Source organism: Rhododendron vialii, chromosome 2a, assembly GCF_030253575.1.
Source record: "Rhododendron vialii isolate Sample 1 chromosome 2a, ASM3025357v1".
In the NCBI taxonomy this organism is placed as follows: Eukaryota; Viridiplantae; Streptophyta; class Magnoliopsida; order Ericales; family Ericaceae; genus Rhododendron; species Rhododendron vialii.
Genome location: NC_080558.1, coordinates 9,724,181 through 9,747,663, shown reverse-complemented (window position 1 = coordinate 9,747,663; position 23,483 = coordinate 9,724,181). Strand labels below are relative to the sequence as shown.

The following is a 23,483-nucleotide window of genomic DNA, read 5'->3' as shown; positions in this document are numbered from 1 at the left end:
TTTAGTATATAGTATGTAATTGGGCTAATGAGCGGGTCGAGTTTGCTTTTAAATAAATATGTTGGGTTGAGTATGGGTAATTGTACTCATAATTAATGGGTCTAAATTAAAGACCCAACCCACTTGCAACTTACCTATTTTGGCCCAAACCCGCTCATTTGCCATCCATAGTTTCAAAGAGTTCAAGCTTCTACAACAATACGATAACCACGTACAAACACCTACACACATTCACAAAGAAAGTGGGCGTGTCTGCGTATGATTATAAATTATTGCAAGCTTTTGTTTCTTCCGTTATTCTATACAATTATTTTACAATAAGACTAACATCCAAGCACACACCTTGTGCGTGTAAAATGGTTGTGGTCGTAGAATTATGTATTCCATATTTTTGAGTCTAGTAATGTTTTTACAGAAATTCTAACTCCACACCCAATCATACACCTACACTCACAATAGGAATGGGTTCCATACACACTGGATGTGAAGCATGTGTGAACTTCACTCCTATTGTGAGTATGAGTGTGTGATTGGGTGTGATGATAGAATGATTGATGTTTTTATATATGGGTGTTCTTAACTAGGTACCTTTCTTGGTTTGATGCCTTGTCAACTGCATTTTTCTTTTGGTTCATGTTTGGTGTATTATTTTGTCAAGGGTTTGGATAACAATTTAGTTGCGATGCTTGTTCTTGTTGTGATGCCCCTCTTCATGATCTTTTTAATCTTTGTAATTATTTTAAAGATAAATAAAATTCTTGTTTTGCTTTAAAAAAAATCGTAGCTAAAATGATCTCTCTTATTGATCAGGGAAAAATGGTGACAACAACTATTTTCTTCTATTGAGATAGGATGGGGCCACTTGCTGGGATATCTCACCCACCGCATCCTCACACTTGGGCTTATTTTGGCCTAACAATTAAATGGCTTATTTTTTTTGTTTTTATTTAAAAAAATCGCATTTGCTTATATTTTTGTCGATTTTTTATTGATTAATGCTTCATCAAGTTAAAAGGAATCTAAAAAGTAAAAAATTACGATTCAAATCCAAATTTTTTGAACGATGACAAAAATAAGCCAAAAAATTTTCTTCTTTATCAAAAAAATTTGGGTTTCAATCCTAATTTTTTACTTTATAGATTTCTTTTATCATGACGAAGCAATAATTCACAAACAATCAATAAAAAACTAACAAATGCAAAAAAAAATTTAAATAAAAACAAAGAAAATAAGCCATTTAACTTCGAGTCGTCGCAGTAGTCTAGTCATTCTCGTTGGCAGCCAAGTCTTTTCCCTATACTTTCCTCAATTTTTACTTACTTTAAGTCCTTTCTAAACAAGACCAAATGAGTTGGCCTAGTTGTTGTGTCACTCCCTTACCAAGTAAAATGCTTGGATTTGAGTCTTCTACTGTAAACAACATATTTTTCTTTTTTTGACTATCCCAAAAAGTCGGGCCAATTTGAAAAATCAACAAAGAAAAGTTAGTCCTCTTCCTTTGTTTTGTTTTTTGTTTTGTTTTTGATATTATTATGTACTGTCCATAAAAAGTTAGATTCTTCCAACAGAACCAACAATTTCGGACGTAGGGAGTAATTTATATAATACCTAAGTACATCCCTCTATCTGTTTGTTGTGTTAACTAATTCAATTCAGCAAGTCACGTGATTTTTTTTTTTTTTTTTTTTGTGTGTTTTAGGAATTTTTGTTACTTTCATATTATTTTGCTGTATTGTTGTGCACAACTTATTTTGTAGGGCCCATTTCGAGGTATCACATAAATAATTTGAGCCGTTAATTGATTTCAAAATATTTTTTCAGATGGCGTAGCAATCGAATGACTGTAAGTGCTTGATTTGTCACACGTGTTCTAGAGAACACAAATCCGCGTGGAGGAGGAGTCCACTTGGAGTTGACGCTCATCGTCTTCCCAATCATTTCCGTGGAGGCGGCTTCAACCATAACCACATGTTTCTCTCTCATCCACTTTCCTCTCTCTCCTCCATCATCTGTGAGATCATCCCCAAATTCCCCCTTCTTACAATTTATTGCCAGTTTTCCTAAAAAATTATCCAAAATATGTCATCTTTAGACAGCCGGAATTTTGAAGAAGGGCAAATTAATCAACCAGTAAGTCTTGCTGTCAATGTTTCTAGTGGTACATATTCGAGTCACGGAAACAATCTTTCAAGAAATGGGACAAAGGTTTCCGACGTCTTACCCTCATCAGACGTCGTTTCAGCCGGAGCCTCGTCCAAACAGTTGCCCTTTTCAAACAATCAGAATCCAATCGATGTTGGTGTGATTGAGTCTGAGGGCACCTGTCGTTCCTTTTCACTGGATGAGGTACTAATAGCGACAAACAATTTTGATGATGCATTAGTTATCGGGATCGGGGGATTCGGTAAGGTATATAAAGGGTTCATCGATGATAGTGCTACGATAGTTGCCATAAAGCGGTTGAATGCCGAGTCCAAGCAAGGTGCGGGAGAGTTTTGGATGGAGGTCAAGATGCTTTCGAAGCTCCGACATGCTAATCTCGTTGCGCTAATCGGCTACTGCAACGAGTGTCAAGAGATGATTCTTGTTTATGAGTATATAGCTCTTGGGACCCTTGCCGATCATCTCTACAAGGTAAAGACAACTGAAAGCAATATGAGGTTTTCTCCTCTCTCTTGGGAGGAAAGGCTTGACATGTGTATTGGTGCCGCCCGTGGATTAGACCACCTTCATAGTGGTACCAGCCAGAGTTTCATACATCGAGATGTGAAGAGCACAAACATTCTGATAGACGAGAATTGGGTAGCTAAGATTTCGGATTTTGGATTGTCTAAAGGCCCTACAAGTCATTCAATAACCCATATAAGCACAGAAGTGAAAGGCACATTCGGGTATTTGGATCCTGATTACTTCCGTACTCTTAGACTGACTGCGAAATCTGATGTGTATGCCTTTGGTGTGGTATTGTTAGAAGTGTTATGTGGGAGGCCAGCCTTGGATAGGAAACTCAGCGAGGAGCAGATGAATTTAGCCCATTGGACTCAACGGTGCATCAGAGAGGGAAAGCTTGCCAGAGTCATCGACCCCTCTCTCAGTGGACAAATAGCACAACCTTGTTTGAAGTCTTTTGTTGTACTTGCCAAAAATTGTTTAAGTGAAAGTCCAAGATCACGGCCTACGATGGCTGAAGTGTTGGGTAGCTTGCTCGCATTGTTATCCAAACATAGAGGAAGAACAGAGGGAATAATGACCAAGGCGTTTCAGAGTATGCTGGACAGGTTGAAGGAGAGGAAGGACAACAGTTCCTCAAGTGGACAATCAAATGATTTGCTGAGCTCCAGGTAATATATCTAGGAAAACAATCAAATGATTTGCTGAGCTCCAGGTAATATATCTAGGAAATGATTCGGTTATATTTTGTTGTGTTCCGCTAAAAGTTCTTAAAAAATAGGTACTTATTTATAATTTTCAAGCTTAAAAAATACTCCCTCAGTCCCATAATATTTGTCCGGTCCGCAAAACAAAGACGTAAAAATAATACAATTTTGTAAGAAAAGTTGGAAAAAAATTCAACAATTTACTAGATCTTAACGAGTTCTTTTAACTTATGAAAAAAATTTGAATTTTTTCTTGAAAGAAATACATTATTTTATAGTCCCTATTTTGCGGACTCGACAAATATTATGGGACGGAGGGAGTAATAAACTTCACTACTAGAAAAATCACAACAGGTGACAAAAAAAATTGCGAATAAGTACTTATATTTTAAGACCCCTTAGCAGAACAGGGCCGCTAGCCTATCCAAATCCTAATTATTTCATTCATTGACCTATTTTCTGTCACAGTGAAGATCCTGAAATTCACTTTAAGTACATTAAGGCGGCTGCCAAGGCTGGACAAATCGAGGAGGTCGAACGCGTTACAAGAGTATCTAACTTCTATGATCCTGAAAAGACAAAGAACTTCTTGATGAAAACAAAGCTTCGCGATGCACGACCACTTATCAATGTATGCGATCGTTTTGGGTTTGTTCCAGAGCTGACCCACTACCTGTATGCAAACAACATGCTCAGCTACATTAAAGGTTACGTTGAGAAGGTAAGAATTTTGTCAAGGGTCTTAGATAGCATTTTCGTCACTCAAAATTGAGAACTCTTGTGAACATGGTCAGTCGTTAATTTATTGCAACAAAAATGAATTTATAAACTGGGAATTAACGATTATTCCCTAGACCGGGTGTTAAGTCCAAGATCGTTCCCAGGGGTAAAAAGCTAAGATGTTGTAGATTCAATTGATTTCTAATTTAATTCCCAAATGAAATGGAATTGAATTCCGATTGGTTAAAACTTAAATTATTGTAAGAATGAATTAAGGTTTTGAAAACAGGAGAAAGAAGGGACCGGGGTTTCGATTCCACCAAGCCCTTGCAATATAATCGTAATTAAAAGCCATAGTAATTATTCAACACAAAAATACAGGAGGGTTGGCATTATTTGCTATTATCACGTTTAACTCCTCAATTAGCTCCGTGTGCCTTTCAATTACTCCACAAGTTCTTGTTGAGATGTGAAGACAATTTTAGAGTCGCAGTAAAAATGACCCGGAAGGTTTTGGGTCCCGCCCAACGCAGGTTTTAGCGTTTTTTAGGGTTTTCTAGTATTAGCTTGTTTGCACATATAAAAGCAAAGCTAGGGCTGCCTCTTTTTTGTAACTCTGACATATTTTCATCATAGTGAAACACCCCAGCACCCCGTGGACGTACGATTAAGCAATCAGCTTAAGTCGGAACCACGTAATCTCTGTGTCTTGTTCTTTTCTTACTTTATATTGTTTTCTGTTCTTGATTTGTTCTTCAATTGTGTGCGTTTGCTTGTGGGTTTGGACGTTCGAATCCCCAACAACTGGTATCAGAGCTCCGGGTTAGGAGGTCAAGGGTTTACACAATGGCTGAAGAAAAATACAAGATCGAGAAGTTCAATGGTACAAACTATGCTTTCTGGAAGATGCAGATGGAGGATATTTTGTATCAGAAGGATCTATATCATCCGATCAGTGGCACAAAACCAGAAAGCATAAAGCAAGCAGATTGGGATATTTTGGATCGCAAAGCTTTGGGGACTGTGCGATTGAGCCTCGCGCCGTCGGTTGCGTCGAATATTGCCAAAGAAAAGACTACAGCAGATTTGTTCAAAGCCCTAGAAAAGATGTACGAGAAACCTTCTGCGGTGAACAAGGTATATCTTATGAAAAAATTGTTTAACCTAAAGATGCCTGAAAACTCTATTGTTGCTGAACATCTGAATGAATTTAATACGGTCACGAATCAGTTAGAATCCGTGGGTATTAATTTTGATGATGAGATTAGAGCTCTTGTTCTACTATCGAGTTTGCCAGAAAGTTGGAATGGACTTGTCGTGGCAGTGAGTAATTCCTCCTGGTCTGCAACAATTAAATTGGAGGATGTTACTGGATTGATATTAGGAGAAGAGGCTAGGAGGAGAGCATCAGGTGAGGATGTTGCTTCGGGTTCAGCACTTAGTATAGAGGACAGAGGCAGGTCTGCAAATAGGGGAGGCAACAAGGGCAAGGGAAGAGGGAGTTCCAAGAACAGGGGCAGGAGTAAATCTCGTACTAGAGAAGTGAAACCTGAAGGTTGTTGGAACTGTGGTCAGTTGGGGCATTGGAAGCGAGACTGTAAGGCACCACCGAAAAAGCAGCAGAACGGGAATAATCAGGGGGGTAAGAACACTGTAAATGTTTCTGAGGAATCGGATAATGAAGCCTTGATTTGTTCGCTGGATTCTCGCGATGAGTCTTGGATTGTAGACTCGGGAGCCTCATTCCATGCTACTTCACGCATGGATGTGCTACAGAATTATGTGCAGGGAAACTTTGGAAAAGTTTATCTGGGTGATGATGAATCTTGCAACATAATTGGGAAAGGGGATGTGTATATGACTCAGACAGACGGGACAGTACTGAAATTGAAGGATGTTAGACATGTGCCTAGTCTAACAAGGAATCTTATTTCGGTGGGTCAGTTGTCAGAGGGTGGAGTGGTCACATCGTTTACATCAGACGCTTGGAAGATGAGCAAAGGGGCACTGGTTGTGGCTCGCGGTAAAAAGGAAGGAACCTTATATGTATCTTCGGGTACTTACTGTAGCATCGCAGTGGCAGCATCAGTGGTTAATTGTACTACGTGGCATCGTAGGCTGGGTCACATGAGCGAAAAGGGGATGAAAGTAATGTTGTCAAAAGGGAAATTGCCGGGTTGTAAGTCGCTGGACTTGGACTTCTGTGAGGATTGCATCTTCGGGAAACAGAGGAAAGTTAGCTTTACAAAGGTGGCAAAAACTCTAAAATTAGAGAAGTTGGAGTTGGTTCATACAGACGTGTGGGGACCATCTCAGGTATCTTCTCTTGGTGGCTCATGTTATTTTGTTACTTTCATTGATGATGCTACTAGAAAATTATGGGTTTATTTTCTCAAGCATAAATCTGATGTGTTTGGTGTTTTCAAGAATTGGAAAGCATTAGTTGAGAATGAAACAGGAAAGAAATTGAAGTGTCTGAAATCTGATAATGGCGGCGAGTATTGTGATGGTGAGTTTGAGGCTTACTGTGCTGCAAATGGGATTCGAAGGTTGAAAACGATCCCAAAGAAGCCAAGGCAGAATGGAGTTGCTGAGCGCATGAATAGGACGATCCTAGAGCGCGCAAGGAGCATGAGGTTACATGCTGGGTTACCTAAGCAATTCTGGGCTGACGCAGTAAATACAGCGGCGTATTTGATCAACAGGGGACCTTCAGTTCCTTTGAACAATGGATTGCCGGAGGAGACTTGGTCAGGTAAAGAGGTAAATTTATCTCATTTACGAGTATTTGGTTGCATGGCCTATATGCATATTGAATCGAGTGATAGGGGTAAACTTGATGCTAAGTCTCGAAAGTGCGTGTTCATAGGCTATGGTACTGATAGCTATGGGTATAGGCTATATGATTTTGAAAATCGGAAAACACGCAGGAGTATGGATGTGGTATTTAATGAGTCTGTTTTGTATAGAAATAGACAGAATCAACCCGATGAGGCTAAAGAAAATTCAGACTTTGTAGAGTTTGAGGGGATCCCTGACAGTAATGTCTTACAGTCTCAGGATATTAATATACAACCTACTCCACAGGCAGATCCACAGACTCCTCCACTCAAGAGGTCTACACGTACCGTTAAACCACCAATGCGTTATTCTCCTGCTTTACACTATTTGTTGTTAACTGATAGTGGTGAACCAGAATGTTTTAAGGAAGCATTGCAGGTGGAGACCAGGGGAGAGTGGGAGCGAGCAATGGATGATGAGATGGATTCTCTCTCATCAAACCAGACTTGGGACTTGGTTCAGTTGCCCAAGGGGAAGAGAACTTTGCACAACAAATGGGTATACAGGCTTAAGGAAGAATCTGATGGGAGCAAACGGTACAAGGCGAGGTTGGTAGTAAAGGGTTTTGAGCAGAAACCAGGTATTGACTACACCGAAATCTTTTCTCCTGTGGTAAAGATTTGTACTATCAGATGTGTCCTTAATATTGTGGCTGTTGAGAATTTGCACTTAGAGCAGTTAGATGTTAAAACTGCTTTCCTTCATGGGGATTTAGAGGAGGATATTTATATGCATCAGCCAGAGGGTTTTGTTGTCAATGGGAAAGAGGATCAGGTATGTAAGCTTCGAAGGAGTCTGTATGGGTTGAAGCAGGCGCCTAGGCAGTGGTATAAAAGGTTTGATACCTTTATGACAAATACGGGGTTCAGTAGATGTCATGGGGATCACTGTTGTTATTTTAAGAAGCTTGGTAAATCGTATCTCATACTTTTGTTGTATGTAGATGATATGCTTGTTGCAGGTTCAAGCATGGATGAGATTGCTAATCTCAAGGCACAGCTGTCCAGGGAGTTTGCAATGAAGGATTTGGGTTCTGCAAAGAAAATCCTTGGGATGCGAATCAGTAGGGACAGGGTGAACCGAAAGTTGAAGTTGTCACAGGAGGAATATGTTGAAAAGGTGCTCAAAAGGTTCAACATGGAAGGTGCTAAGCCCGTTAGCACACCGTTGGCAAGTCACTTCAAGCTTTCAAGGGAAAAAGGGGCAGTAACTGATGAAGAAAAGAACTACATGGCCAAAGTTCCATATGCCTCGGCGGTAGGCAGCTTGATGTATGCTATGGTTAGCACAAGGCCAGACATTGCTCAAGCAGTGGGAGTTGTCAGCAGGTTTATGGCAAATCCAGGCAAGGAGCATTGGGAGGCAGTCAAGTGGATTTTGCGGTATCTGAGAGGTACTTCTGATTTGGCTTTGTGTTTTGGAGGTTCTGATATTTGTTTGCAAGGATATGTGGATTCGGATTTAGCAGGGGACATTGACAGCAGGAAGAGCACTACTGGGTATGTTTTTACACTGGGGAGTGCAGCAGTTGATTGGGTCTCGCGGCTACAGAAAATAGTGACTATTTCCACAACAGAGGCGGAGTATGTTGCAGCCACGGAGGCATGCAAGGAGATGGTATGGCTAAGGAGCTTCATGAAAGAGTTGGGTAAGGAACAGGACAATTGCAAATTGTTTAGCGATAGTCAGAGTGCAATACATCTGGCAAAGAACGCAGCTTTTCATTCGAGGACCAAGCATATTGACATAAAGTATCACTTTATTCGCTCTTTATTGGAGGATGGGCAGTTCACTTTGGAGAAGATTCACACAAGGGATAATCCGGCAGACATGTTTACGAAGGTGGTTACTGTGGAGAAGCTGAAGTCTTGTTCAGCTTCTGTGGGTCTCCAAGCTTGAGTGGGAGGCTGGGTGCTGGTGGTGTTAATGATAGTTGATGATTGGCTGGATGTCTAATCATGTCTTCAAGTGGGAGATTGTTGAGATGTGAAGACAATTTTAGAGTCGCAGTAAAAATGACCCGGAAGGTTTTGGGTCCCGCCCAACGCAGGTTTTAGCGTTTTTTAGGGTTTTCTAGTATTAGCTTGTTTGCACATATAAAAGCAAAGCTAGGGCTGCCTCTTTTTTGTAACTCTGACATATTTTCATCATAGTGAAACACCCCAGCACCCCGTGGACGTACGATTAAGCAATCAGCTTAAGTCGGAACCACGTAATCTCTGTGTCTTGTTCTTTTCTTACTTTATATTGTTTTCTGTTCTTGATTTGTTCTTCGATTGTGTGCGTTTGCTTGTGGGTTTGGACGTTCGAATCCCCAACAGTTCTGGAATAAGGAAAACGAGTATCAAGCCCCAAGTAATACACTAAACATACGCAACACGCATAAACTAGCTAGAGAGAGTAAATGGGTACATTTACATACCTATCAGAAGGCTAGAGTGCTGAACTATTCTTGAATTTCTCTGCATAGGTAAACCCACGAAATGCTCTGTTAGTTGTAAGGCAACTGCTGGATGACGACTGCCCTGAAGATTTTATCAAAGGCCTTATTCTATCTGTTCGTTCTCTGCTTATAATTGAACCACTGCTGGAGGAGTTTGAGAAAAGGTCAGCTCCCACTCTCTGCCTCCCTTTCTCATCTCCTTAACTGCTTCGCATCCTCTCCTCCTTTCAATGGTTAATAAAAACCTTTCATTGTTGAGAAAAAAAACTGTTTCGAATCTTGACACACAGCTTATGTTTTCAGGAAACGGCTTCGATTGCTTACCGAGTTCTTGGAGCATCTTGCATTGTTATCCCAACATAGAGGAAGAAATGAGGGAATAAGGGCCAAGGCATTTCATAGGATTGACCGGTGGTTGAAAACTGGTACCCAGTTATACCGCCATTTCTCTCTTGCTGACATTTGTGAAGCCACAAAAGATTTCAATAAGAGCTTTTTGGTACGTAATTCGGACAAGGTGTATAAAGGTAGTATCTTAATTGATGGTAAAGCTCGTGTGGTTGCGATCAAGAAGTGTAAGAAACTTATAGCTGTTGTGGATGAGAGTCATTTTAAGAAACTGCTCCACCCCAACATACTCTCTCTGATAGGATTTTGCACCAAGAGAGGCAAGCTGATCGTCGTGCATGATTACATGGCAAACGGGTCCTTCCAAGATCATTTGCATCGTGCAGATCCTCCACTTTCGTGGGAAAGGCGACTTAAAATTTGCATTGGAGCTGCGCAAGGACTAGAGTATCTCTATGCGAACGAAGAGCGTGAACTCAACTACCGCCACATAGAACCATCCAGTATTCTATTGGATGAGAATTGGGTTGCAAAAGTTATGCTTCCTGACATAAGAACTAAGACCGATATCGGCGCAGGCATACCTAGACTGGTTACAAGGGGCTACGACTCTGTATATGAGGAGGATGACCTGCGCTCATTCGGTGTAATGTTGTTGGAAGTACTGACTTGTAACAAGCAGTTGGATATCTACCGGAACCCTAAACATCGTGATGTTCCACTACGGGATTCGTTCAGAATTTTTTTCCAATCCGAGAACATTTATCAGGTCATGGATCCGCACCTTATTGGGGAAATAGGACCGGAGTGTTTGAGGGAATTCGTCAAGATAACGTTGAGTTGTTTGTTTGAACAGGGGATCCAAAGACCATCCATACACCACATAGTGAGGAGCCTCCAACTTGCATTGGAAATGCAAAAGAATTGGCAGATCACTAGTACTGGAACTCCGATACAGAAGATTTTGGACAGAGACATCTTCGCCAATTCTGGTCGGCAAGCACCAAATCAGCTGATCCAAAAAAAATGGCAAGCACCAAATCATGCACCCGGATACGGATGGACTGAGGGTCCACTTGGACCAATTTTCGCATTATAGGAAAATATCATTGTGTTCTTACGGATGGACTGAGGGTCTATTAATGTAGTAGGATCAATACTTCTTATTGCATTGCAAATCTGTGAGTAGCTAAAAGATATTCCTTTTCTTTCTTTTTTTGGCCTTAAACTAAAAGATATTCCTAGATTCACTAACTAATCATATAGTTCTACTTGTTTGTTGTGTGATCTAATCATATAGTTCTACCAGCGAATTAAGTAGAAACAGGGCTGGCTCTGAGTTTTGAACCACTGTTACCTTTAAGATTAGATATCACACGTACAAGTAATTTATACGACTAACAAATTGCATCAGATGCTCAACACAAAACCCTTTTTAAAACGAGCTCCACTAAAAGCCAACAAAAATGACTAAAATTCAGCATACGTCCTCTAGCAATTGAGCATATTTTTAAATATGCATGTACACTAATTTAGGAAATTAATTTTCACACTCTCCTTTTTATATATATCCATACTGTCTTTTTTTTAATTTTTAGCAAAAAACACATATCCTTTCAACACTAAAAAATAAAAAAGAAAGTGTGCATATCAAAAAAAGGAGTGAAAATCAACTCCCCTAATTTATCCATTTTTGAGTTGAGTCTTCAAATATGGGAACTGAAACAAAGGTCTTCATTTTGATGCTCCCATACAGAGCCTGGTTGGGGAAAGAGAGAGAGATTGTGAAACGTTTTGGAGCAGTTTTTAGAGAAAACTCTATCCAGTTGGAAACAACAAGCAAGATTTTACCAACAATATTGAGATTTTCATTTATTGAAGATACTGTATTTTGCGTACCTTTGAGATGCTTTGCAGCATCTTTAAGACGCATTTCCTTAGCTTATAAGATATCTTGCTTTGGAATTGCAATTCTGACTCCAGTAGTTTTGTCGTGACATCTATCTCCTCCTGGGCTCTTTTCCTTCCATTTCCCTTTCCCCGATCACCCAAAGTTCAACTGAGCCTTTCAACTACACCCTTTGTTGTTCCCTCAACACCAATTCCAGTTGCCTCAACTTCATCATTGCCAGAACCCACATCAGGGTTCTCTTGTTTAGCTTTAGGCAAAACCTACGGCGGCGGAATCTCTTTTTTCACAACACTATTTTTGTCAACAGTAGTCATCAAGACTTGATTAGAATGAGAAGTAAATTGTGGGACTCCTGCTTGATCGACAACCGCAAGAGTTTCGTTGAGGAGAGATTGCATGGTAAGTTTGTGTTCATTGCGAGGTGGCCATCTGCGGATACAAAACTCCCTACAAGAACTCTTCAATTTAGGGATGCTAATTGCAATAAGAATTCATAAGCTCAATATTTTTTAACCGAAGCAACTCCAACCCACATTTCCAATTTCAAGAGCCAGAAAAAATATGTTTTGAGCAAAAAGGAATTGCATTCAGAGAATATCACCACATCACATCGACTACACAACCGCAATGCTCAATTCTTATGTACGTAGAGCTTGTATGTCGTACTTCCTTTCTTCTTATTATTTTTTTCGTATATTTTTTGTCTCCAAATATAGCATCTATAATTGAGGTCTTTGATCTCTCATACAAAGCATGATAGAAACTAAAAGGGTTCATAGGTTTTAGTCGGAGAAAATTATGATTGATAAAGTTTATGGTACTACGTAAATTGACAGCAGTTATAATTTTAAATGGGAGAGAGTGCTTCTATGGTACTCCCTCCGTCCCTTTTTTGTGTCCAGTATTTCATTTTGGGCTGTCCCTTAATAAGTGTCCATTTTGTAAAGTTAGGTGGGTAAAAGTTGGTGTATTGTCTATTTTGTCCCTAAAAGTAGATTTTATTTTGAAAAGTTAGTGAGTAAAAGTGTAATGATGATGGGTAAGTAGGAAAAGTGGAGGAAAAAGTTAATGTAAAAGGTGTAATGATGATGTCTTTTTAATAAGTTGGAGTTACGAAGCAGGACACTTAAAAAGAGATGGAGGGAGTATTATGAATTTACCACATAATGTATAGGAATCTAAATGTATATCCGTATCTATAATTTTTTTTTTTGGAAAAAAGATTATTTGTTTATTAATGTAAAACTATACTAGCAGTGAGCCCATGTAATGCATGGGTACGCGAATTATTAATTTGTTATCCCAACAAAAACTTGTGTTAATATGTGATATGTTGCTCCAATAAGAAATACATTGCTTAAGGGGTTCCAAATTTAAAAAAAAATGGAATATCATGCAAGAACCCAATTTTTAAAATAGATGTGCTATTGTTATCTACAACCCCATTCTTCCTCTCTTTCTTTCTTCGACTGTTTATATGCCTTCATAGCAGCCAATTTTTCTAAGAGTTCTAAGAACAGAAAAAGATTAGTTACGTTTGAACAAAACTCTGAGTGGATGGTGAAAACGCAATTACGTGTAGAGTGTTTCAAGTTTCGATGTGACAAGATCTTCTTGCGCAAGATGCATGATCTCACACGGCGTGCTTCTTTCGCCGTTTCGGTGATTCTTTTGTCATTTGAACGATCATTGTCAACGTCTCCACACTCAAGTATTTTTCTTTTTTCATTGGAGCGATTTACATTCGTGTTGACATCCTCACGATCCATCCTGTAAAAAGTTGATTGGTCATTCATGCACAAAGTGTGTAAAGAAAAAAATAATTATTAGCGATAAATAATTATTAGAGTGTTTAAATCGAGTCACACCTTGAAATTGAATAAATCGACTCGTACTTCGTGTACGGCATGTGAAAAGAAAAAGAAAAGAGTATGAGAAGTCCTATGGCACACACCCGTTATTAAGAGGTATACCGTACGCATCATGATTGTGGGTATCATTATTTGATTTGTGGTCTTGTACACATAAATTTGGTTGGGGTAAACGTATTATGGATTATGATACGAATAATTGTGGTTACATAATAACAATATTTTTTAATTATGGGTAAACTCCTAATGACCTATTCAACAGGTTAATTTTAAAGTAAAAGTCGTAACTAGCTTCATAAATATACATTAGAAAACCAAAAATTGACAAAATAAAATCACAAATTGTTATAATTTAGACATACGGTACACTCGGTGTACCATAGCTTCCTCCAAAGAGTAGGGTTGACACATAAAAGTACAAATAAGTACATAAAAAGGCTTACCCCGAAGTTAGAAAGATTGTTTGGTCTTCCTCGACAACGATTTTCTTGTACTGTGAAAAGGAAAAAAGAGACGTAGAATGAAATAACAAACAAACAAAAGTATCTGTTTCCAGTATTTGTTTTCAAAAAAGAGATCGAGCTATACCTATAATAAGTGATTACCCAGAGAGAAAGAGAGAGCACGGGAATTAGAAAATTAGAAAACAGCAACAGAGATTTGTTTTTTTTAGCTAAGAACGAGTTTGGCTCCTCTCCAATCCTAGAGAAATTGGAGGATCCTCAAGTCCTACTAATAAGGCGACACATGGCAACTATAAAATCTAACGGCCAACATTATTAATGGCCACATAATCCTTGTCATCCAGAGAAACACCGAATAATTTCACTTCCCCTTCATTATTCCAGACAACTTCACCGCCCCTTCACTCCATTTCCGTACAACCCTCCACTTGCCATCACCACTGTTTTCCGCCTCTTATGTCCCCTTTCTCTCCTCTGACAAATCCCTCGCTAATGCCCACTACCCCTTCCCTGCGATAGCCCAACCCTAACTCTCAAATCTTTAATCATCACGGTCAACAAAAACCAGTTAGCGGCCATGTTTTCCGGAGGCAAAATAGTGAACTACTCATCTCATCCCAAAATATTTGTCCGGTCTATAAAAGGGGATCTTAAAAATAATACACTTTTTTCAAGAAAAATACCTGTTTTTTTCAACAATTTACTATGTACAATGAAATCTTTTGATTTGTTTAAAAAGTTTGAATTTTTTTCCGAAAAAAATGTACTAATTTTAAGTTGTTATTTTGCAGACCGGATAAACATTTTAGAATGGATGGAGTACTGATGAAACAGTAGTTGAAATAGCAAATGCATAAAAGATTGTCAATGGCAGTGAATGGGGGAGGGGAGAGAGAAAGTGTGTGTGTGCATGTGGGGTGGGGGGTGGGGGTTGTAAAAAATTATGTGTGCTCATCCTCATATCCTTTAGATAGGTTGTCTTCAATGTTATATTCTTAGCCGTTAAATTAGAATTGGAGGATCCTCCTATTCCTCATGGATTGGAGAGGAGCCATGCAAACTTGGTTTCCATTTGAAACTGAAGCAATTACTGGTGAAATTGCGTATGGAAATATTATGAAAAGAAAAATTATGGAAAGAAGCGGAAGATGTTTTTTATTTTTATTTTTGAATATGTAGGTGCCACGTGTCACAACCACGGTATTTTTACTAACGCCACATGTCGCAACCACAGGCCTCCTCACAAACCATGACTTTTGTTTAATACTACTGTATATAATATCAATAGACTAGCGAATGCTTGTGCCTGAAGACACGGCGTAACATATTTTGAAGACAACTAAAACTATTGGTCGAACAATAAGCAAAGGGAGGATCAAACTAAACTGTGGTAGATGTGCAGGACAAATTGAGGTGTAAATAATATTTAAGTTTTACTCAAATTTCCAAAATCCATTAATCTCCCAACACACGTAATAAAAATTAAATTATGTCCAACCAAATATATTTTTGTAAAACTTAACCTAACAAAGAAAATGTCATTATGATATTTTCAATGTCTTAACAAAACTCTTATCACGACGACCCCATTGTCTCTTTGTCAATCCTCGACTTTCCTACATAAATAAGAGTAAGAATTATTAAATTCATCGCAAATAAATATGAACTGGCAATGAAATCAAAAAGACAACTTATTACCTTTGAAAATGTGCCAACATTCTTCCGACCAATCAACTTTTAATACAAAAGCCACCACAGGGGCACAATGGTCAAGGCATCCAAATTTTGGAGCAGGAATAATAAACACGTATGGGCATTCATAAAATTGAGAAATATAGTCTTTGAGCATTTGCACCCCATTATCCTGACACAACATCTCAAATAAAGATATTACTATATTATTTTAATTCTATACATTGTGATTTATATACAGCTTTTTAGTATTTATCTTTAACATTAATTTCTTCAGATATGAAGGGACACATTGTAAGATGAATTCTGCCTTTGTATCATTTACCAAGAGTTTCATTGAGCCAGTGGAGTGTTTCACGACCATCTTTATATTATACCAACAATAAATGCAAATTTCAACCGTTTTAGATGTGTTACAGTCTGGACATCTTTATATTATACTTACAATAAATGCGAATTTCACTATAAAAATGATTACCTGATTACAGTCTGGACATCTTCTCGTTCGCAATGATTAAACAGTCGTACTGATCTTCAACTTGGTTATAGCATGTATTGCATAAATCAATCCATAGGTGTTCAACATATAATTTTTCAATGCGGCCAATAACGTGATAATAGTTTACCTACGATAGTATTCCAAGTGTAGGTATATAATGATGCCAAAATATTAAACCATGAAATCATGTAGGGGAAAATCATACATTGGCCCGAAACGCATTGGTTTATTCGAATTCTCATGGCATTTGAAATTATTAATGCCTGTGGGAGCGAAAATCCATGTGTGCGGTTCCATGATATCGACTTTTGTGCATTTACGTCTTTTGCAAACCTAGATAAGCACGATTTTTTTTAGAACAATTAATCGAACAAAAAATACTAATCTCCATATAGTGAAAGACTCAAAAACATACAAATTGATTCGCTCAATATCCAACTTACCATTCAAGAATCCCGTCTGTACAAATTTAGTAGTTAACGTATAAGTTGCTCTTCTTGCAAGTGCTAAGGTACGGATCTAGAAGTTAAAATTTCAAAATTATTGATCAAGTTTTTAAATTATTATTAAAAAAATTCACACGGCTTCAGAGAAGTCTTACCACGAAAATCATCGACCTTCAACCCCGTAGCAAACAAAACATTATTTTGGTGCAAAGTCTAAAGCAGACTCATCTCATCTCTCGTTGCAAATTCATTCCACAACGTAAGTTGAATAAACGTCATACTGTTGTCAATTTGTCAATAGAGAATGGAGATTAAATTTAAATTGTTGTAATAGATTTTACGCACACAAATGATTTATAGTACCTTTTATCAAGCAACAACACATCTCTCACTGTAGATTCTCCATTTCTAGTACTTCGATATTCAGTGACAGTGACAACCAACCCAACCACATCTGAAGAATATCACGTAGGTTTCCTTTAGTTCTAAAATCTGCAACGTGGTAATCAAAATGGTAATTGTGGTAACAATCTTTCCCGGAATTATAGGGAACCAATGCCGAAAATGTGTGGCAGTATAGTAGTAAGCATGATTTCCCAATTTATCACTAGATTTCTTACGTTGTAATCTTAGTCGTAGAAAAAATGTATACCGATCCTAGGGTCAAAAATATAAGAGAAAATTTAGGGGATTTGAAAACTTCTCTGTCATAGGTTGAATAAACTGAACATTATTCAGCACACGTAAAAGTCTCACCCTAATTTTAGAAAAACAGAGAGAAAGAATATAATAGGTTGAACTCACATAAACCTAAAAACTTGAAGATTTAAAAAAAAAAAAAAAACTGAGAGAAAGTCTACCATATTCATTATGCGAATTGGTTTCCTCAATCAGATATCCCTTTTGGTGTAGTCCTACCTCACCTGCAAGAAAACAAACTTAATATAGATTTTGAACTCATGCCTCATGCCTGCGATGTGAATGTAGATGAAAACAAATTAAATACTAATTTTCTAACTCACCGCAAGCAAAACACCGAAACCCATGAAACAAATTATCCTAGGAGAGATATTCCTATGTTTTGGAGAATACTGGAAAGCAAGATTCGTATTCCCGAGTTTAATAACATGAATTCAAAAAAAAAAAATGTGCTTTGAAAGTGCAGTATTCCAAACTTTTTTCAAAATTGACCAAGTACAGACGAAGTTTTTTTTTTTGGGAAGAGAGAAAATATGAAATGAGTTTTTTTTTGCTGTAAATCCTTTTTGATTATTGCAGAACATTTCCTCAACATTGAAATTCTTTATCCCGAGCATGTCAATTTTCCATTGGGCTCAACTCAAAGAGGGAAAGCTTGCCAGAGTCGATGACCCCACTCTCAGTGGACAAATAGGACCACGTTGTTTGAAGTCTATTGTTGTACTTGCCAACAATTTTTTGCACAAAAGTCCAAAATCAAGGCCTACAATAGCTTTCATGGCTCTACAACCACACATTCTCGTAGGATTCAGGCGGAGTCAAAAAGGCTTTGATGACTCAAGATTCACATCAGGCTTCGATGACTCAAGGTTCATATCAGGGAAAAGAGAGTGAGGGGAAGATGGGGTACTATGCTGCTGCTACTGCCCCTTTGCTGCCTCATTTCAACTCAATAATTTTAGAAAAAAAAAGTTGCCTTTCATTTGGTTAAACTATCTTAGGATGTTTAATAGTTGGTATTCTTAGTTGGTTCATTTTAGTGACTTATTAGTATTTCATTTACTTAGTTTAAAACTTGAGGCAATTGTTGGTATTCTACTCTTAATTGGTTGGTTAATGTTAGTGTGTTTTGGTAGTTTGAATGAAATTGGTTTAAAAAGTATAAGTTTTCTTTTAATTTAGCCTCGTAATATTAATAAGTGCTTTAAATATTTTTTTGAAGATGATATTTTAGTTCAAAGCAAACCGCGGTTTAAAATCGAAACCGAACTATATTTAATGGTTTGGATTGGTTTGATTTCCATGTCTTTTGTGAGTTTGTTTGGTTCTTCAAATTCATAATCCGTAGGTATTGATTTGATTCTTGGTTTACTATAAAACCGAACCAATTCGAACCATACTCATCCCTACCGCTTACAAGTCCAATTTTCAGAGCAGGGTGCTACAATACACACCACTTATTTGGGTGTGTATCATATGCACCCTCATTAAAACACACTAAAATGTTATGATTCTTAAAATGTTATGAATCTATTGCTAAAAAGTTACGAATCATATTGATAAAAAGTTACGAATTTTTAGTATAAAAGTTACGATACGAAATAAAATGTTATGAATGACCGGTCTTACAAATAATTTTTTATGAAGTGGCACAATATAAACCACACAATAAATACATATGATACATACCTTAAAAGAGTGTATTGAAGACTTTCCGTTCAGGGGAGTAACATTGATTTTTTGAAAGGATAAGTAACATTGATTGGACACGAGTAAAAATTGGTCGAGAGCATCGCAAAGTAGTACACGTCACGTGGGCCCATTGTTTTGCTGCTGTACGTTAAAAAATGAAATAAATATGAAGGGGTGAATTTTACATGTCAGTAAATGAATCTAAATATGTAAAGTTGATTAGTTAAAGGCATTGGAATGTTTGACTAAGCCAAAAGGAAATTGGAAGAGCAAAAGTTGAAAGGATTTTGATTTTGCCACTTCAAAAATTGATAGAAGGATTTTAAAATTGCACTGAGTTTATACACAAAATGATGTTTTGGAATCTCTTCATCAATTTTTGAAGTGCTAAAATTAATTTCCAAGTTAAAAAGTCAAAATGGGTTAATCCTTCTACTTTGTTGAGAGATTAATAAAAAAATTCGCTTTTAAAAAAAAATGGGGTTAATTCCCAACTACTGCTACCAATCATGGCTAAAAAAAAGGGGTTAATTACTACTACCAATCATGGCTAGAAGGCTCTCAGTTTTATCACTAAAAGCATTCTTATGAGTTTTGGACTAAATTAATTCTTAAAAAAATATTTTTCTATTTTAACTAGTCCTTTTTTTGTAATTACACAGAATCGGCTCTATACTCTCAGTCTCTTTCTCATCTTAATTAAATATTCACATCCTTCTTTTCTTTTAATGCTTCTGAGGGTGTTCCGGTTTTGTAAAAAAAGAATTTTTTTGAAAAAGAAGGTAATTTCAAGCTCAAAAATCATGTGTTTACATAAATAATTTTCCTATCAATATGGATTTTGTTTGATAGATCTCATTAAGATCTTTTAAACGGTGCAAAAAAAATTGAAAAAATATTTTCCATTTTCATTATATTTGAGTTTGAAATTACCTCCGTTTAAAAAAAAGTTAACTTTTTAAAAAGTGGAACACCTTCTAATGCTCTCCCATGCGGATGAACATTGAGGCAAAAGAGACAACAACGATATAATTTTGTGTAGTGGATGAACAGGGACTTCTTCTTTTTTTCTTTTTTCTTTTTTTGTGCTTTCAGAATTTAACTAAGCAATTCACGTGATGTATTTATTTTTTTGTGTTTTAGAATTTTTGTTACTTTCGCCTTATTTTCTGTATTGTTGTGCACAACTTGCTTTGCGAGGCTTACTTCAAGGTGTCACACAAATAATTTGAGCTATTTATTAATTTTAAAATATTTTTTCGGGTGACCTAGTAAAAGATCAACTCAATCGAATAACAACTGGAGATGCCAAAGCTAAGGTGACATCTACAACGGTCAGTTTTGGCATCAATTGACCATTTAACAAATCTGCCTTTTGTCATGCCAAACCTGATGTGGCCTTGACAGACCCTACTCCCATGCCAATTTTGACAGCTTTTTTTCATCATGCAATTTGAAATTTAAAAACCGTTTGAGGGTTTTTTCCTTCCTTTAAGCTCTTTTTTTTTGACATAAAGGTTGGAAAAAGAGTTTGATGTCAAATTGAAGATGTTAAAATACAACATAAGCCTTCAAAAAAATGACATCACCAATAACGAAGAAAATGTTGAATTGAATCATACCACTCTCTACGACATCTCCACACGTTTTAGAGGACACAAATCCGCGTGGCGTCTTCCCAGTCATTTCCGTTGGGGAAAGACTACAATACACACCTTTTATTTGGATGTGTATCATATGCAACCCCCCCCCCCCCCCCCCCCCCCCCAAAAAAAAAAAAAAAAAATTTGTTATGAATTGTAGATAAAATGTTACGAATCGTATTGCTAAAAAATTACGAATTGTATAAAGGTTATGAGATACACTAAAATGTTATGAATCATAATGAAAATGTTACGAATCGTAATGCTAAAAGGTTATGAATTTTAGAACAAAAGTTACGACATACACTAAAATGTTATGAATGAACTACAAAATAGGTGCATATGGTACACCCCTTTTAAGGAGTGTGTATTGTAGACTTTCCCTTTCCATAGAGGCGGCTTCAACCATTACCATATGTTTCTCTCTCATCCCCTTTCCTCTCTCTCCTCCATCATCTCTGAGATTATCCCCAAATTCGTTCTTACAATTTGTTGCCAGTGTCCTAAAAAGTTCTCCAAAATATGTCTTCTTTAGACAGTCGGAATTTTGAAGAAGGAAAAATTAGTCAACCACTAAAGCTTGTCGCCAATGTTGCTACTGGTACGGACTCGAGTCACAGAAACAATCTTTCGAGAAATGCGACAAAGCTTTCCGAAGCCTTTCCCTCTTCAGACCCTGCTCTACCCGGAGCCTCGTCCAACCGGTTGCCCATTTCAAAGAGTCAGCATCGAATCGATGGTGATGTGGTTCAGTCAGAGGGCAGTGGTCATTGCTTTTCACTGGAAGAGGTACTAATAGCAACCAACAATTTCAATGACGCATCAGTTATCAGGGATCGGGGGATTCAGTAAGGTATATAAGGGATTCATCGACGATGGTGCTACTATGGTTGCCATAAAGCGGTTGAACGCCGAGTCCAAGCAAGGTGCAAGAGAGTTTTGGACAGAGATCAAGATGCTTTCAAAACTCCGGCATACTAATCTCGTTGCATTGATTGGCTACTGCGACGAGTGTCAGGAGATGATTCTGGTTTATGAATATATAGCCCTTGGGACCCTTGCCGATCATCTCTACAAGCTAAAGACAACAAAAAGCAATTCGAGTATTTCTTCTCCCTCATGGGAGCAAAGGCTCGACACGTGTATTGGTGCCGCCCGTGGATTAGACTACCTTCATAGTGGTACCAGCCAGAGTTTCATACATCGAAATGTGAAGAGCACAGACATTCTGATAGACGAGAATCGGATAGCTAAGATTTCCAATTTTGAATTGTCTAAAGGCCCTACAAGTCATTCAATAACCCATATAAGCACACAAGTGAAAGGCACATTCGGTTATTTGGATCCTGATTACTACCGTACTCAGAGACTGACTACGAAATTCGATGTGTATGCTTTTGGTGTGGTATTGTTAGAAGTGTTATGTGGGAGGCCAGCCTTGGATAGGAAACTTAGCAAGGACCAAATGAATTTAGCCCATTGGGCTCAAAAGTGCATCAAAGAGGGAAAGCTTGCCAGAGTCATCGACCCCTCTCTCAGTGGACAAATAGCACCAAGTTGTTTGAAGTCTTTTGTTGTACTTGCAAACAATTGTTTAAATGAAAGTCCAAGATCACGGCCTACGATGGCTGATGTGTTGGGTAAGCTTGAGCTCGCATAGTTATCCCAACAAAGAGAAAGAACAAAGGGAATAATGACAAATGCGATTAAAAGTATGATGGACATGTGGTTGAGGGAGAGGCAGGACAACAGTTCCTCAAGTGGAAAATCAAATGATTCGCCTAGGAAATCAGATTCGAAAACTGGTGCCCAATTATACCGTCAATTCTCACTCGCTGACATTCGTGAAGCCACAAAAGATTTCAGTAAGAGCCTTTTGGTACGTAATTCGGACAAGGTGTATAAAGGTAGTGTCAATATTGATGGTAAAGCCCTTGTGGCTGCGATCATAAGGTTTAAGAAACTTGAAGGTGTTGGGGATGAGATTCATCGAAAGAGACTGCTCCTCCACCCAAACATACTTTCTCCGATAGGGTTTTGCACTGAGGGAGACGAGCTGATCGTCGTTTACGATTACATGGCCAATGGGTCCTTGCAAGATTCTTTGCATCATAAAGATAGCCCACTTCCTGGGAAATGCGACTTCAAATTTGCATTGGAGCTGCGTAAGGACTAGAATATCTCCATGCCAACGGAGAGCTTGAAGTCATACACCGCTGCATTAAACCATGCAGCATTCTACTGGATGAGAATTGGGTCGCGAAAGTTATGCTTTCCAACGTAAGAACTATGACCAACACCAGCACATGCCTACTTAGATCGACTACAATGCACTACAACTCTAGATATCAGGGGGATGTCTTGTACTCATTCGGTGTAATGTTATTGGAAGTACTGATTTGTAACAAGCAGTTGGGTAGATTTTTCGATGAAAGAAAGCAGTTGGGTGACTACAGGAACCCTAAATATCCTGACATGTCACTAAAGCATGTTTTGGATGATATTATTCTATCCGATAACATATATCAGGTCATGGATCCGCAGCTTGTTGGGAAAATAGGATCAGAGTGTTTGGGGGAATTTGTCAAGATAACATGGCGTTGTTTGTTTGAACCGGTAATGCGAAGATGGTCGATGGACTTCGTAGTGAGGAGCCTCCAATTTGCAGTGCACTTGCAGGAGAATTGGAAGAGCCTTAATGCCAGTTCTGCAGCTCGGACACAGTCGAATTCGACCGAAGACATCTCTGTCAATATTTATCAGGAAGCACTAAATCTTTCGCCCACAGAGGGTCCATTTGGGCCAATTTTCCTATCATAGAAATCATTCAAAATGT

The 23,483-nt window shown here is 38.0% G+C and overlaps 2 protein-coding genes and 1 pseudogene across 5 annotated transcripts in view; all 3 read left to right on the top strand.

Moving 5' to 3' along the window:
- The window catches only part of LOC131315714 (uncharacterized), a 117,241-nt gene extending 106,284 nt beyond the window's left edge, over nt 1-10,957 (top strand). For 2 of the 4 annotated variants that reach the window (XM_058344918.1, XM_058344919.1), the window contains 3 exons: nt 3,846-4,098; nt 9,409-9,545; nt 9,685-10,957. In XM_058344918.1, coding sequence (XP_058200901.1) covers nt 3,846-4,098; nt 9,409-9,545; nt 9,685-10,828 — 1,534 coding nt within the window. In that variant the 3' untranslated portion in view covers nt 10,829-10,957. Of the gene's footprint in view, nt 1-1,909; nt 3,342-3,845; nt 4,099-9,408; nt 9,546-9,684 lie in introns of those variants that run through there. The other 2 variants (XM_058344921.1, XM_058344920.1) reach the window with 2 other exon arrangements.
- Nucleotides 10,958-21,037: 10,080 nt separating this feature from the next.
- LOC131315720 (receptor-like protein kinase THESEUS 1) lies at nt 21,038-22,521 on the top strand (annotated as a pseudogene).
- On the top strand, nt 22,341-22,823 carry LOC131317098 (probable serine/threonine-protein kinase PBL7). The gene has a single exon (XM_058346675.1). The coding sequence runs from the start codon at nt 22,341-22,343 to the stop codon at nt 22,821-22,823; it is 483 nt and encodes a 160-aa protein (XP_058202658.1).
- The last annotated feature ends 660 nt before the right edge of the window (nt 22,824-23,483 follow it).

What these genes read in the sequence shown, in the direction of transcription:
- LOC131317098 (XM_058346675.1), top strand. Translation starts at nt 22,341, where the DNA reads ATGACAAATGCGATTAAAAGTATGATGGACATGTGGTTGAGGGAGAGG.